General features: G+C 39.0%; 3 protein-coding genes across 10 annotated transcripts in view; 2 read left to right on the forward strand and 1 right to left on the reverse strand.

Moving 5' to 3' along the window:
* The window catches only part of LOC120558625 (cyclin-dependent kinase 17-like), a 39703-nt gene extending 33104 nt beyond the window's left edge, over positions 1-6599 (forward strand). For 6 of the 8 annotated variants that reach the window (XM_039799693.1, XM_039799692.1, XM_039799691.1 and 3 more), the window contains 10 exons: positions 46-108; positions 365-488; positions 1135-1255; positions 1611-1708; positions 1831-1936; positions 2810-2852; positions 2964-3054; positions 3130-3207; positions 3899-4020; positions 6395-6599. In XM_039799693.1, coding sequence (XP_039655627.1) covers positions 46-108; positions 365-488; positions 1135-1255; positions 1611-1708; positions 1831-1936; positions 2810-2852; positions 2964-3054; positions 3130-3207; positions 3899-4002 — 828 coding nt within the window. In that variant the 3' untranslated portion in view covers positions 4003-4020; positions 6395-6599. The remainder of the gene's footprint in view (positions 1-45; positions 109-364; positions 489-1134; positions 1256-1610; positions 1709-1830; positions 1937-2809; positions 2853-2963; positions 3055-3129; positions 3208-3898; positions 4021-6394) is intronic. The other 2 variants (XM_039799695.1, XM_039799700.1) reach the window with 1 other exon arrangement.
* Positions 6600-11090: 4491 nt separating this feature from the next.
* Positions 11091-13610, reverse strand: parapinopsina (parapinopsin a). The gene is made up of 5 exons (XM_039800430.1): positions 13283-13610; positions 12016-12106; positions 11677-11914; positions 11343-11585; positions 11091-11233 (listed from the first exon to the last, which is right to left on the reverse strand). The coding sequence occupies exons 1-5, from the start codon at positions 13608-13610 to the stop codon at positions 11093-11095; spliced, it is 1041 nt and encodes a 346-aa protein (XP_039656364.1). The 3' UTR covers positions 11091-11092.
* A 1526-nt stretch (positions 13611-15136) lies between these two features.
* Positions 15137-17119, forward strand: part of ddx20 (DEAD (Asp-Glu-Ala-Asp) box polypeptide 20) — an 8319-nt gene continuing 6336 nt past the window's right edge. Inside the window, exon 1 of the mRNA XM_039800431.1 lies at positions 15137-15415. Within this exon, the coding sequence (XP_039656365.1) occupies positions 15182-15415 (234 nt within the window). The 5' untranslated portion in view covers positions 15137-15181. The remainder of the gene's footprint in view (positions 15416-17119) is intronic.

Below are 17119 nucleotides of genomic sequence, written 5' to 3' on the forward strand. Positions count from 1 at the left end.
ATCTTTCTTTTTTCTTTATTTCTTTCTTTCTTTCTCTCCCATCAGGAAAAAGATCTGAAGCAGTACATGGATGACTGCGGAAGCATCATGAGTGTTCACAATGTCAAGGTAATGCCTATTAATACTTATTTTCAGTACTGAGGATAATCCTGTAGTGATGTAGTTGATCAACAATTGCAATTTAGAATTATCTCTGGTTATAGCTTCCATTTTGTCTTGATTTAGTAGCAAAGAAATGGCAAGCAGCTTGGCTTCTCAATGATAATTCTAAAAAAAAGATTATTTGATCACTGTGTTGAAATAATGGCACATTTTAATGACAAATATGTAACAATAAGCCATACTTATGTCATCTCCTCTCCAGATATTCCTATTCCAGCTGTTAAGAGGTCTGGCGTACTGCCACAGAAGAAAGGTCCTCCACAGAGACCTTAAACCCCAGAACCTGCTCATCAATGAAAAAGGAGAGCTCAAACTGGCAGACTTTGGTATATCACCACATATCCAACTAGAAGCACATCAGTCTTATACTGTCGTTTTGACACTTCCTGTATTCATTTGACTTGTCATCTTATTTTCCTTCAATGATAGCTATAATTGCAAAATGTTCAATCAAAACAGTGATTACTGTAACGCATGCTTCATACTGGTCTAAACTGAAAATGAGTTGACACAAGAACAAATTCACCTGCTTACACAGATAATAAAATCATGTTTACATGCTAACCATTTATCTTGGAACTTAAGTTGGAGATTGAGCCCTCATTTCTACATTCTTCCTAATGCAGTTATCTGGTAATTTACAGAGAGTTTGTAATTTATTTTGTAAAAAAAATTTTATAAAACAGTAGCAAGAGTCTGAAAGCCCCACTAGTGCCCCCTAAAGCACACTGCTCCAGGTTGAAGTGACTAACCACTCAACACTGCCCTCGTTAGGTAATAATCAAAACATGGCATAGTGTTGTATACTCTAGTGATGTGTACTTAATATGGTCAAAATACAAAAAAGTGTTCTTACTTCTGAAGTTTGATGCTGGTATGATGAGTTCTGGGGGGACCTGCAACACCCACAAAAATGAAATAAACAAAGCAGTATTTAAATAAATTAATGTAATTTTCTGTGTTTGTATTAAGGTTTGGCACGAGCAAAGTCTGTTCCTACAAAGACCTACTCCAATGAAGTCGTGACATTATGGTACCGCCCACCAGATGTGCTTCTCGGAACTACTGAGTACTCTACACCCATTGATATGTGGTAAGCAAACACACATCTATAGCAAATACACCGTTTTATAGAAAAACATAAAACTACCCGTTTTTCTGTCTCTTTCTTTATGCCTCTTTCTTACTATTTGTCCTCACCTTAAGAGCTTCTGTCAATTCTCAGAGTTTTCCCCAAAATTGTTCTTTTGCCGTAGTCACTGTTGTTTTGAAACTCAACAAAATGTTATTCATAGTTAAGGTGCAAAATTTGAACTGTGGGTTGGGAGGACATTCAGGGATTTGGGTGTGCTATTGGGTCCTATAACACAGTTTTTTATAACACAGGTTTTTGTTGTTGTTGTCATTGTTAACTTCTGTTATTCCACTGTTTCTGTCCCTTTGTCCAGGGGTGTGGGCTGCATCTTTTATGAAATGATCACTGGCAGACCTCTCTTCCCTGGATCAACTGTGGAGGATGAGCTTCACCTCATATTCCGCATCCTCGGTGAGACGACATTGCTTGTATAACATTCCTTCTTTTGTGTGTGTGTGTGTGTGTGTGTGTGTGTGTGGGTCTGCACACTACACAATATGTTGACTGATTCTCTTTATCTTTAACTTCAACAGGTACTCCTACAGAAGAGACTTGGCCTGGTATCACCACCAGTGAAGAGTTTAAGACGTACAATTTCCCACGATACCACGCCGAGCCCCTCGTCAACCACGCACCCAGGTGTGTAGTTGTGGGTATATGCTTGTGTTTTAAAGTCTGTCTTAAAAACAATAGTGAGACACCCATATGAACATTGAAACACGTTAGCTTGCTTGTCTTTCCCCTTGTCCATTGAAAGATCCTATCCTAATGCACTTTCAATAGAAGTAAGGTGGAACAATCTCCACAGCCCTCGTTCTGTGCAAAAATACATTCCATAGTTTATCTGAAGCTAATACGAGGCTTCTGCAGACTACTTTAATGAAATAGAGTGGATATCTTGCATAGTTACTGTGGGTTTAGTTTGAAATCCCCCCTTTGTGTCTTTCCCTACTGAGCTAGGGTGGAAATAGTCTCTCATTGCCAGACGTATCTCCACAGCGCTGCGAAGTAATGTCTGGCTCCTCCACAGATACATTCTATCATAGGAGAAAAAATGCTCTGGTTTGTTTGCATTTCTTTAAACTACTATTGTTGATCCAGACTAGGGTGGAAGGGTAGTAACATAAAGAGGAACTTTTGTACTAAAAAGACTGTGATTTTGGAAGGTAAATACTTCATCTAAGTCAGACTGCTGAAGCCTCATATTAACTTTGAAATGTATTTTTACACAGAACAAGGACTGTGGGTTTTGTACCCCATCACTTACATTGAAATTGATTTGGGATTGAATCTCTTAACAGCCAGTTAGGGCAGGAGGAATATTTACAGCAAGCAAAACATGTTGCAATGTTCATATGGGCACCTGAGTATTGTGAACCTATCCTTTAAGTTGAGGATTTTCACCCTAGGGGGTTCTCAGAGTCAGCATTTGACTACACTTACACTCAATTCTCCTTCTCTGCTCCTTTCCCTTCCTCCCTCTCCGTTTTTCTCTTGCTTTCTGTGATACAGGATAGACAATGATGGTCACGACTTGCTCTCAATGCTTCTACAGGTAACAAACAAGGCTCATAACGATGAATACTTTTGATATTCACCTAATGCATTGGATTAAAAACTAACAATCCTGTCTTTATATCCCCTCTTTGTCTCTACGTGTCCCTAGTTTGAGGCTAAGAGGCGGGTATCAGCTGAGGATGCTCTCAGACACTCGTATTTCAAATGTTTTGGGGAGCAGGTTCAAACACTGGCTGACAGTGAGTACACACAATCTGACACATTAAACTGTACTGTACAAACACTGTCTCACCAACCATCTCTGTTGTTTTCAGCTGCATCCATCTTCTCTGTAAAAGGCATTCAACTCCAGAAAGATCCAGGGAAGAGATCCTCAGTCCACCCAGAGTCAAGTAAGTCTTCCAAGATAGAAAAATAGAGGGGAAAATGAGGAATGCATTGTGGCAATATGATAAAGAATAGGTTTGTCTCCATGTCCTCTTCCTCTTTGCTCTCTTTTTCTCTCTGTTTGCTTTATGTCGTCTCTCATGTCACTGCGGTCACACATGTCACACACAGTTTCCCAGTCTATCGCCAGGTTCGTGCCTCCACTACATACAGATCCCCTACTCCCGATATTTACAACAGCTATTGCAATACACTTAAGTCCATGTCCATGAAATGTTGTGCATCACAATGTAAACATTGACATGTAAATTCAACAATTGGATATTTTAAGATGCTCACCAAAATAAGTAACACACCCAACTATTGAGTTAGCTACATTACTTTGAGTTTTACCCTTGTCTGAATCCTTATACATTACCTGTGCATACCTGATGTGCCATTTTGACATTTGCTTAGATTTACTTCAGTGTTTCTGTCTCTGTCATGGTCTCAGTCTGTTTTTCTCTTTCTGCTTCCGCTGCTTGTCTGCTATGTTCTGATAAACTGTCCCTTCTCTTTCTTGGTACCCATGCTCTCTTCTTTCGCAATGTTCATCTTCTCCTTAATCCTTTCTGTATCCCTTGTGTGCCCTACTCCAACTCCTCCGTAACACCTCAATATTCCCATCCTTCCCCCCTTCTCCCAAAACCCTAAAAGCGATGGCTCATAAGCTAGGCTCTGCACCCTCGCAGTACTTCCAGAGAGAAGCAGCCAATCCCAGGGCTCAGAGTCACAATCTGTCCTCCACTTCCACTGGCTGAGTGGCCCATACCGTTCTGGTAAATACGGTCTCTTTCATTCTGTCTGTCTTCTGTTCCATCCCCCTTAGTTGTCACCTGGTCTCTTTTCTTCTGTCCATTTGCACTTTGTCCCACTTAATGTATGGCTCTCGCGGTTGCTGAACTGGAATAAATGCTGGTACATTTCACTTCCCTCGTGCATTCCCTGAACCAAAACAAAACATTAGTTGTTACCTGTTTAAACTCACTTCCTTTTAGTCTTTCTTTTTTTCTTTGTCTCTTTATTTTGTTAATTTCTCTTCCCATTCTTGCTTCTGCCAGCCTTCCCTCAAATATCAAGCCCTGAACCCACCTGCATCATCTCAGCTTTCACTTACCTAATCCTCTTTTTCTCAGAGTGAGCCACTCCCAGTGTTTATGTTAGGGAGGAAAGGGTCATATTCATAAAAAAAATAATAATAATGTGATCAAAGAACACGGATCGAGTCATTTCATTTTTTTCATTTGCAGTCCTGTTTAGGTTTCTGCAGCGAGAGATGTAGCCTTTTTGTTGAGTCTGTAAGTGAGGGTTTGGTGTTGTGTGCGTTTGGTTGGTTGTGTGTTATAAATGCATTTTTCTATCAGCATGGATATACAAAGTAGATTGCTTTTTTACTGCAGTGTGTTACAGTTACTGGTAAGTATGAATCAGCTTCAACAAGATGAGATTACACACAGTATTACAGGTTATAGAACTATATGATCCAATTGTTTAAGTCTTGGCACTGATAACCACCGCTACACTAAATGGCCAAAAGTATCTCTCCACATACTTTTGTGTACTTTGCGTCTGGTGCTATCAGACATTAGCATGCAACAATTTGTGGAACGCCCTTTCCATTTTGAACATGAAAAGTCTTGTGCACAAACCCAGATCTATAAACACTGTTTTGGAAAGTACTTACTGTAACTGGCCTGCACAAAGCCCTGGGCCCCTTATTTATCAAACCTCTAAAAATTACACTTAATTATGCCCTAATGCTTAATTTAGGAGTAGAACATTTCTTTGCTGAAAGTAAAGAATAAGACTCATTAATCAAGTGACTCACCCATCTTTTCAGCTTAGAGTAACTTTTAAACTTTAGCTCGCAAATGATCACATGATTGATCTCATGTATGCTCAGAGAGGAAGTGTGTCCGTGACTTATTCCCCAAAAGGCAAAAATACATATTTGTGTAATGTTGATTTAATCCCAGTAGCAATTAACGTAAACAACAATCTGTTCATAATAGGTTAATATATGAAATGAGATGAAATAATAGAGAATTGTCTGAAATGGGAACAAAAAGAAAAACAACTAAATAGAGATAAGATAAAATATTAGTTATTAGGGAAATTAGTTATCACATTGATAAGTGCTGACAAGGAAGATGCAAGATCATTGTCAGTTTTGATCCTGCTGTTTGCATCCATAACAAAAAAAAATAACAATAAATAAAAGTAATTTATATAAATGTTGTACAGTCATTTCAAAACACGTCTTAGAAGGTGTGTGCTCTCTTTTCTGTACTGCTGTCGTCAGGCTATGATCTACTTTTACCCAACTTTAGAGACCTATAGAGTCTTTTTTAAATCAAAAGAAATGTATGTGTAAAAGTGAAGGATTTTTACTTTTAGCATTCACCAAAATCCAAGTCCAAAATTTCACTATTAGCAGTTTGACAAATATGGGCCATGACCTCAACCCCATCAAACACTGTTTGGGTGAATTGGATCGCCTGCTGTGAGACAGACCTTATCGCCCAGCACCAGTGCAGTCCTCACTAAGCTCTCGTGACAAATGGGAGCAAATACCTGGAACCAGGTTCCAAAATCTGGACAGCCTTCCCAAAAGAGTGGAGGCCGACATTGCAGCTTATTAATTAATGCACATTCGGGGTGGCCTTTAGCTCACCCAGTAAGAGCATTCGCCCCATGTTGGCTGAGTCCTGTAGCGGCACGGGTTCAAATCTGACCTGCTGCCCTTTGCTGCGTGTCGTCCCCCATCTCTCTCCCCCTTTCCAGTCTTTCCACTGTCACTGTATATTAAAGGGAAAAGCCCCCAAAAAATAATCTTTAAAAAAAAACGTGTGTGCAATGTTTAGTGGATCGACAGAAGATATATTGAACTATTTCAGTAATCTGTTAATCATTTATGTAATTTTTAAAAACTTCAAACAGTAACATATTCTTCCAGGTTCTCAAATGTGATCATTTGCTGCTTTTGGCCATATAGTATATATTTTGTGTTGCTGGCATGGAGTGACATTTTTGTTTGTGTGTTAGTGTGTCTAAATGAATCCAAACCAATCCTTTTTTTCACATCTCTCCCTCTCGCTCTCTCTCTCTCTCTCTCTCTCTCTCTCGCTCTCTCTCTCTCTCTCTCTCTCTCAGCCCAGGGGAAGAGCAGGAGGCAGAGTGTGTTGTTTTAGTGCTGGCGGGGGCGCTGAGGTGAGGAGGACAGTGACACGTGGAGCTGTCCTGTCAGACATACATTCACTGACCCTGCCACACACACACTGAAGGAGAGACACACATCCTGCCACATAAACATACACACACACACACACACACACACACACACACACACACACACACACACACACACACACACACACACACACACACATTGAAGAAGAAAACACACATACGTACAGCAACATGGAAACAAAACCACACAGAATTTAGAGAAGAAGAATTTCTACTTGACAAAAATAATAAATAAGACTTAGCCCAATCCTAAAGACAGAAAAAAAATAAAAAAAATGAGAGAAGTGCACAGATGCTGGAAGAAAAGTGGGAGAGTACAAGATTCTCCTTGCTGCTACTACCGCTGCTGTCCAGAAGAGGGCAGCGTTTGGGAGGAGGGCTGACTCGGTTTTTGAACAGAACTTGCTGCATCAGTGAGCTGTGAGGAAGGAGGAGTGAGAAGTGGACGTGGTTCAAAGGCAAAGAAAGAGAGGAAACCGGTCACTTTCTCTTTTTTTTTTTTTCAGACTGTTGCTGTACATAAAGAGACTGAGCTATAGAACTCTGCTTTTTCATAACACGCCTCAGCCTGAATCCAAACACTGAATATTGCACCCAACCTCGCCTAACCTCTTGGCCCTTTATTACATGATCTTTAAAACAACACACAGACTCAATCTCTCTCTCTCTTTTTCTCTCATTCTATGTCTCTATCTCTCTTAAATACACACACACACACACACACACATGATTCACTTGAAAGTTAAGTGTGTAGATCAATGGCGTTTACAGAGATAAACTTTAGCACCTTATTGTCCAGTAGAGATCATGTTGGCTGTCATTACGTTACCTCATCAGTCACTCAAGCAGAGTAGGATGTAAAGTACATGCTAGATATTAGAATGAAGAAGAATCAAAATAACAAACCAAAAAACAGAAACAACAACTCCCTAACCATATAGGACAGATGTATGGATTCACCGATGGAATTGGACACTATGCTACACTAAAAAAAAAAAAACACTCTCAAACCAGTAGTAGCAATATTTGCATTTGTCACATGCTCACACGCTGTAAAGAACACTATGCTGCAAGACGCTGCTGTCTCAGTACCCAAGAAGGACAACCTGTATGGACACAGAGTTTAGGAAAATGTACAAATTCTCGCCTGCTTACTCTTAGACACCACCTTTCCTTTTTTGCATTGACTCAGAAGTTGTCTTGATTTGTTGTGTGATGTACAGGTGTTGATGTTGAAACGTTCTCTTTGCACCTGATTTTACCTCTTTAGATCATAGACAATTGAACAACCCCAAACCTCTCCCGCTCAACTTTACTTGCATTTCTTTTTACTCATTTCTTTTTTTTTTTCTTAAATCTGTATATATGACCATACTTTTTACCTGTCAGAAGCAATGATACTTTTAGGATGCTGTTCTCAGTCTTTCCTGTGTTCCCAGGGGAACAGTGTGGTGACTGGCTGGGGACGTGTTGCACATTCCTTGAGCTCAGGACTTATTGCTAGTGTTGTTTTCGTGGATGCTTTGAGGTACAACTGGTCTCGTCTCCCCAGTAGAGCAGAGTATGTCTTACATGACTTGAAACCCTTTTGCAAAGCTAATTAAAACTGTACGTGAAGGAGAAGAGTCATTTCTCAGCATCAACCTGTCAGTCTTCTGTGTCATTCGTACTCTGTTAATTTGACCATAATATAGCTGTTCTGTGACTATTTTACCCATGTCTTTACTTGTCATCTACTTCAAGCATGTTTGTGTATTAAAAACACTCAGTTGGTATGTGAAATGGCTGCTGCTGGAAAAGGAATACCTCCATTTTTTTTTTTTTACACCAAACACCCCATTACCTGTAATGGCTACTCAATGAGTCTGGAGACTGTACTCTTAAATAAGATGAAGACAATGACAACACAGTATTCAGCAACAATGGCATGTGCTGCCAGCATTGGGACCAGAAGGTGTGTTTGAGAAATCTGACTCAACTTCAATGTGTATAGTACAGTATATAACTGTTACGTTAGCCTGTATAACGGGGCGCTAACATCTCTGAGTATTTAGCAAGACTTGGAAGTACTCAGACACACAGCTGTTGTTTCCTGCTGATATTGTCACAAGCTGCCAGAAACAACAGGACCAAGGTCAATCCTCCAAGCACCAGGTGTTCAAGCGCACAACTGTTTCACACACCAATCAGTCAACATGTACTGTATCTTACGAGATGAGTGTAGATTGGAGTTTCATTTTCCTCAGGCACCAACCTTGGGTCACTTCTGCATCTTTTTCTAAAATGGATTCACAAAGGGTGAAGTGATCCCACGTCTTGTCCTGTCAGAAGGACTACTTATTTACCCAGAGTGTGACAGTATGTAGCATGTACATAGATGATCCCTCACTCTGTGTGTGTGTGTGTGTGTGTGTGTGTGTGTGTGTGTGTGTGTGTCTGTGTGTGTGTCTGTGTGTGTGTATATATATATATATATATATATATATATATATATATATATATATATATATATATATATATATATATATATATATATGATGTGTACAGGTTTAATACAGCTATTCACACTCTGGCTTTTTTTGTTGCTTTTCCTTAATGAAAGTCATAGCAATATTTCTGTAATCAATAAAAAGCCAAGGTAATAGGATGAGTATGATTGCATTTGTGTTTCTTTGGAGCGAGAATAATGACTGTGAATGATCAAACTGTGAGACTTGACTATAGTGATGACAGGCTTTTTTTTCTTGCTCTTTAAAATGCTGGATCCAAAAGGCTTGAGTGAAGTATCATGTTGCAAAGGAGTATAACACACTGATTATTTTGGATTTATATCAATGAAAGCCATAAAGGTGACAAAGGTCTGTTTGTGTGCGAGGGGTGTGTATACCATGATTGAGCAAAGACCTTAAGAAGCACCTAACAAAAAAAATAAAAATCATGTAATTTCATTTTGTGGTTGTCATAAATCCTTTGAAAGTGTGATAGAATTACAACATCAACAACATTTACATTTGCTTTGGCAGCTTGCTTTAAATGTTTTCTTATTTTGCTTATCAATTTTGGTATACATGTGTATCAAGTCAGAAGAACAAATGCTGACTTGACAGGAAAGCATACCAAATGAGTTTGTATGTGTTTTCTTATAGCGTACACTATACCTATATGTAAACCTCTTAACCCAAGTAATCCAGCTACTGACTAAAAGACCTAAGGAAAGGTCTTTTAGTCTTTACTGGCACTGTGTTTTAAATGATATCCATACACAGACTAAAAATGTGCATCTGTACGCCCACACTGAAAATTGAGTATTTGAGTGAAAGATGCATGGACACAAACTTTCCTCAGTTCATGCTTATTTGCAAAATTCCGGGAATTTTCAAAGTTGGAAACTTTCCATGGAAATTAACGGGAATATATGGGAATAAACTGGATATTTTTAATATTGCTTATAATACTGTTAGTCTATAACAGAGAACTTAAATGTAGTTGAAAAAACCCCATCTTGCAGCATAATCTTGGTTAAAACAACCTGATTTAATGCAACTTCAGTTGAATGTCCTCCCTATATTTGTCAATGACATGCACACACGCAGTAATCCGCATAGGCTACTACATACTTGCCAACATTTAGTTTTTAAAATATGGGAGTTTTTTTTTCTTTGTGTGTGTGTGTGTGTGGGGTATTGATGCCACACCCACTGCACAGATCATTTCTAGAATCCAACATTCTACAGCAGATTGAAGCTGATTGAAGACAGATTGAAGACGTGGAGGGGGCATAGGGAATATGTTTATTTTATTCAACATTCTTTTTTTTGTTGTTCAATGAAAGACTATCAAAGTTCTACTGACGAATACCTCAACATTTGTATTCACTGTATATGTCTGTCTGCTTATTACAAAACAAAATGTTTATATTTATGTTTGTATAAGATGGAGTTTCAGACTTTTACAGGCAGTCTGTCGGGAAGGTAGCTGGTGCATTTTAATGGCCACAGGTTACCCAACATTTCCAGTTAATTCTAGTAAATTTCCATTAATTCCCATGAAAGTTTCCAAATTGGAATGTTTCCATAATTCCCCAGCTTTTTTTTTGTTTTATTTACCGGAAAAATTTCTGCCCCTCTGCAACGCTAATTATGACTGGATTATCAATAACCACATACTACTACTACTAACACAAATGCCACTACAAATGTCACAATGTGTACAGTTTTACTGCTAAATATCTACAGTACTGAAATACAACCCAAGAAAATGTAGCCTACATCAAGACAGCAATCTACAGTAGTATGTCATGATGGTCTATAAGGGACTGAGTTGTCACTTCATGTAGCTCACAAGTTCTACGCTCCCCCTGCTGGAGCCCTCCAGAAACTACTTATACTAATTACTGCTGGTGTTCAGATGACTTTATGAACATAAACCATAGGAAAACAGTTTGTTACGCTGGTGTTGACTACATATATTTGTATTAGATACTTTCTTCAAGTTATAAAATTAGTTTACTTGCAGTCCAATGTAGAGGGGGATGACTAATGTTTGAAAGTAGTTCTGACAGTGCTACCACAGGAGTGACACCATACGGATTCATGTTCACTTTTATTCTTTCAAAGATTCTTTAGTTGAGACTCTTTGGCTCTTGATGAAAGAAGCCATCGTGTTTTCGCCTTCAGTAATTTCTGAATCTGAGGCCCACGGGTTCCATCCACACAGGACAGTGGAAATAGTGTATCCTCGAAACTGAAAACACACATACAGCACATGGTCAATAATAGTCTATGATTATGATATACACATACATTCCTTTTCTTTGTGTGTGTGAATATAAAGGTGCATGATGGAGGATTACCTGTCTGTTCATGAAAATGTATATGATGGGGTTGTAGACAGTGCTGCTTTTAGCAAGGTAGACAGGTATGGTAGCGATGATGGGGTCAATATATAAACTTGAGTCCATTATGACAGCAAGTGCCATGGCAGCATATGGCAGCCAGGTCACTAGGAAAGCCAACACCATCACCACTATCATACGTGCCACCTGCCCCTCCACACGATTTGTGTTGCCAGCGTCAGAAATCTGCAGTTTAGTCACCTATAGGACACCAAAATACAAGCAAAAAGACTTTATTGTGATCTTAGTGCAAACTGTCGAATTTCACATGCCCAACTTTTACATTGCTTACCTTGTGGAGGGTCCACAAGAGTCGTGAGTAACACACAATGATAATGGAGAAGGGCACGGCAAAGCAAAGTGAAAAGTATATGATGATGTAGGACATGTTCCCGACATCCCGGCTGTACCAGTTAGGAGCGCAGGAGGTCTTAACGCCCTCCAGCTCAAAACTTCCCCAACCAAACAGAGGTGGAGTGTTCCACACAAACGACCACAGCCAGGACAGCAGCACTCCAGCAACAGCGTGTCTGAGGACAACAGAGATGGCGTGTCACATGCTGTTGGAGCAGTCAAAGTTTTGTATTCTGGGTGATGCTGCCAAGTGAAATATTGATGGTCATTACTGTACCTGGTCTGGAACAGGACAGCACCCATGGGATAGCACACCACTATGTAGCGCTCAACAGAAATGATTCCTACTGTGCACAGACCCGCTATACCTAAAAAATAAAGGTATATGGTATATGTAAAGACTAAAATGTTCTTTTTTGGGAAAAAAAATATACTGCTACTTCGCTTTGCAACAATTACTCAGTGGTTATATCAGTTGTAGGAATTCAAATTTACTTCAGCACTATGCAATAGGTACACTAAATACAATTTTGAGTATATTTGAGAAATATTGTACTTTTTACTCTGCTTCATTTATCTGACAGCTATAATTACTCATTACTTTTCTCATTAAGATTTTTCTATGAAACATACATGATAAGCTTCCAAAATACGAAACACTGTTAAAAATGTACTGGTTCCATACATTTTGGGCTTGTAACACCTTACATTAAAGCATTAGTTGTGGCTCCTTGTCACATTTCAAATGTCTATGAGTTGTTAGCAGTTCCACCAAAGAGTGATTTCCTTTATTCTAAACATCTTAGGTGACATCATTTAGTCCAAAAAGGCAAAATTATTAGTTAGTTCACACACACACACACACACACACACACACACACACACACACACACACACACACACACACACACACACACACACACACACACACACACACACACACACACACACAAAAAGCAGAAATTAGACAAAGGTGAAAAAAAAATAATAATACAAATTTGTGTAATAGAACTTTTTTCTTCTTTCCAACTCCATTAATCATCTCCCAACATCCCCAAATTTATCTCGGGCCCTATTGTAGGAGGCCCAACCCTTATAGGTTGGGAAACACTGGACTAAACTATGTAGGTGTATAAACTAGCTCTACCTCAACCAGCTACAAAATGCTACCTGTGCATTGATGCATCACTAACAATTTAATAATGTAATATATAATACTTTTTTGTTTTCCAGCAGAACAAGTACTTTTACTTCTGATATTTAGATTTAAGTACATTCTGTTGATAATACTTATCTTATTTTACTTAACTAGTATTTTGATTACTTTACTAATGGTTTTACTAATTTTTTACTGCATTGTTACTTTTAACTCTAAAACTTAAACAAAAAACGTTTTTACTTTGACTAAATCCTCTGAGTATTCCTTCCCCACTCTGCAAATTAGATCACACCAAGTTGTAAGTAACACTTTAATGTGCAAACTCCTCTTTTAGACAAAAAAAACAAAGTGTGCATACTGTGTGCATGACTATGAACTGACTCACCAAAAAAGGAAACAGCAAAGCCCTCTAACACACAGCCCACACGTCCCAGGCTAAAGTATCCTATGGCATTGGTTACTGTGGTGGTCAGACCTCCAAATACAGCACAGCCCAGGTCGCATATGGCCAAGTTCACCAGGGCATAGCTGAGTGGCTGCCTCAGCTTTCTGTGTCTTATTGTCACCACGATCACCAGGACATTGAGGGCGATCCCCGCCACAGAGAACACACCCATGATAATGGCCAGTACTGTGTAGCCAGTCCGAGACATGAGCTCTGTGTTGACTGAGCTGTGAGACGATGAGGAGTTTCCATTATGCAGGTGCTCCATCTTTCTCAGTGTAGATTAGATGAGTGCTCTGACTTCCTCCAGGTATGAAAATGAAGACGTGTCAGCAGCCCTTCTACAAACCTAACTCAAAACAAATCCATCTCAAGTTCAAAATATCCACAGGTAAAATATAACAGTTACACACTATTTAAAACACAAGAAAATCAATATAACAAAAAAGTAAATTTAGTTATCCAACAATATCATCAACCAATGAAGTCTTACTCTACAGATGCTGCATGTTTGCGGCTCTTGTGCATCTCAAGAGAAAAGAGGGAGATGGGACCCTTTTAATAAGCCCAATATGAGGAGGGAGGCCCTACACCATGGGATTTAATTCTTGAAAACTAAATCTGTAGATCCGGATTGTGAAGACAATAATTCAGTCTAATAACTTATAAGACGGCACTTTCCGTGATTGCTGGATTTGCAGCTGTTTCTGAGTAAGGAAGCAGTGATTCAGGAGCACAACGCGTGTTTATGATCAGAGTTATAAATGCATGCCTGCTGGGACACATTTTTGTATACAATGAATTACTCAGTAAGCAGTGGCTTAACATTAATTCTGTGCAGTATGGCACTTCTTTTGGATTAGCTAATTATGTCAGCCAAACAAACGGAATAGGGTAACTGTAAATAGGTAATTGTTTGGTATTCAATCAATCGATCAATCAATCATCAATTAATAAATCAACCAATCAATCAATCAAAGTCAGCTTTAGAAATCTACACTATAGCAGGGTAGATATTTGAGCATTAGTTCAGGCTCAGCATTTCTGACCTGGGCTCCACCTACTGTCTCTAATATCTATTAAAATTGCAAATGAATAGCTCATTTACATTTCTTTCCTTTTAAACAGATGCACTTTTTTCTTTTCTTTATTTCCTTTTCTTTGTATGTTATTGTTAGAAAAAATATTCACTTCTTTGCCTCAACAAACTATTTGAAATTAGAGTTTTGGGTTTTCTGAATAAAGGGTTTGGGAGTTGTAACTAACAACCCTGTCATTAGTTAATACATAATTCATAGATCATCATAAGTCATTAATAGGAATTTATTAGGAAATGTGGGTTACTAGGTGGCAAGAAATGTCTTCACATGGACACATTTTATATTTTTACCTCTTTTAGAATTTGGATCACCCCCTTTAATTAACCTTTTCTGGGGAAAAATATGCACCAAAATCCATGTATTAACAATTCAATAACTGACCAGACAACTTACCAGATAGACTGTGAAGGATAAACATCACCCACAGGGATTTTTACCAACCTGGCAACAAAACAGTTGTTCTAATTGATTGTTAATAAAGTTATTAAGCCAAACAATGTGCACCTCTAGACCACAACTTGTCCTCACTTATCCTCTCTTTAACTATGCTTTTTTTGGTCCAGCAGAAAGAAGAGAGCCAATTTCAGTCTTTCTCTGCAATTTTATTCACATGTGAAAAAACAAACAAACGGACAGTTCAATTATCCTCCCAGTCACGAGAGGGCAGTAAAGACTGCAGCTGCAGCGCGCATTAAAGCAGCTGAGTTTAGATCACTGGCGGTGAACAAGTCCAGTCAACATGGCTGCCTTCGTGAGGAAAGCTGCTCACAATATAGAAACACGAAAGCGGACAGATGATGTGATTCTGTCGGAGGGAATCGACTTCAGCTCCCTGCTGCTCTCCCAGGCCGTGCTGGACGGACTGTCCTCCGCAGGCTTCCAAAAACCCTCCCCGATCCAGCTTAAGGCGATCCCGCTGGGCCGCTGCGGACTTGGTGGGTTCATGAAACTGCGTGGGACGCTCCACACGTGTTAACGTTATTTAGCTGTTTCATGGTTTATGGATGCATATTTTAACAGCAGAAACTCTGCAGACTGACTGGATATGTGCCCTCTGAATCTGCAAATGTGGTGTGTTTTTGTCAACTGTGCTGCAGACTAAATGGAGTATTTTTATTGCACGGTAGCACCAAGAATACAAATTAAGCTCTTTGGAAAACTTAGGCTAACGTCAACATTACATGGTTAAGACATTGGTGGGTTCATACCATAGAGTGTGGTTAATACACGTATTAACCACACTCGGTATGAACCCACCAATGTGCACTCTTATTATTATTATTATTATTATATATATACATATTAACACCACACTAATACTAAAGGCTTTATCCCCTACTACAGACTGATCCTTCCTATTAGGCCCACGATAATTTAAAGTTAAGTAGGCTAAGACTTTATCAGACTGATAATGACTGCCCCAACAGTGCACCCATGTCCAATACCGAAGGTTGCCTGATTAACTGTCATCCATCATTTATTGCAACTAACGTGTATTGCGATAAGCCACACGTTAATCCCATTATTTTAAGTCCCCTACACTATCCATTCTACATCCAGCCTCCTAATTGGAGAATCTCAATTGCGTCTTTAGCCTACTTCATTTAACATATCCCCATCTAGTTTATTCTTCTTTGATAGTAGACTGAATAACTTTTGGTTTTGGACTGTTGCCCGTTTAACCATCCTTTGATTTAATACTATTTCATTACTCATTATTGTTATATTTTCTCATTTTATCAATCGTTGTGTAATTAAATTCTATACATACCACTATTCCTTAGATATGTTCTTCAATGTATCACTTTCCCTGTAACTTTCCAAAACAAAGATATTCATTTTAATATCTTATAGCCTATGACAAACGAAAGCAAAAAAAAAAAACTCACGTTTGAGAAACTGGAAAAAGTTTGGGATTTTGTTGGAAAATACTTCCATGGTTATCAATACTGTTGATTTCTGTCAGTTGATTAATATTAATCTCAATTAAGTGTGTGCACTAATCGTGTTGAGCTCTGAACTGGGATCATTCTGATGTATATGCTCTATGGGAGAAACTGAATTCTGTGCTCTGTGGCGTTGAGAACAAAAGCGAACGGAAAAACTTATAGGAGGAGCCTTTGATTCGATTAGATGGTAATCAGTAATGTTTCATTACGCTTATAAGTTGTGCCTAGGTAACCTTGATTGGGTCATGCTTAAGCGGAAACATTAAACAATAGAGAAAAGCAAGAATCCTTACTCTTTCAGCAACACCCATTGCCTCTGGTTATAGTCTCATGTTAATATGAAGCTCTTCTGTGTTAATGTCCTCCTAGGAATGTGTGTCCATCCTCCATAGGAGTTAATACTGCACTTACCTCCACGGGTTGTCTGTCTAGTAAACTGTAGCTATGGAGCAGAGAGCTGTTATCGTGTGGCTTGAAGTAAACCCTGTGATGGTCATACAGATAACTGTAATAGCAGTTCCTCTAATGTAAGCATCAATACTGCCACAACAGAATACTCAGCCCATGGGGTTGAGAATAGTCAGTGTCCATTCGTGTAATCCCATTGTCCATCCGTTGTTTCAGATTTGATTTTAGGCTAGCTAGTCACGTGTTGTACTGTGCCCTGGACTCTCTGGTCCTGAACTTCTCGGCTTCCTATTCAAGTCAGTCAAGATGATTGGTGTGCA

The sequence above is a fragment of the Perca fluviatilis genome, chromosome 5 (genome assembly GCF_010015445.1).
Source record: "Perca fluviatilis chromosome 5, GENO_Pfluv_1.0, whole genome shotgun sequence".
Lineage (NCBI taxonomy): Eukaryota > Metazoa > Chordata > Actinopteri > Perciformes > Percidae > Perca > Perca fluviatilis.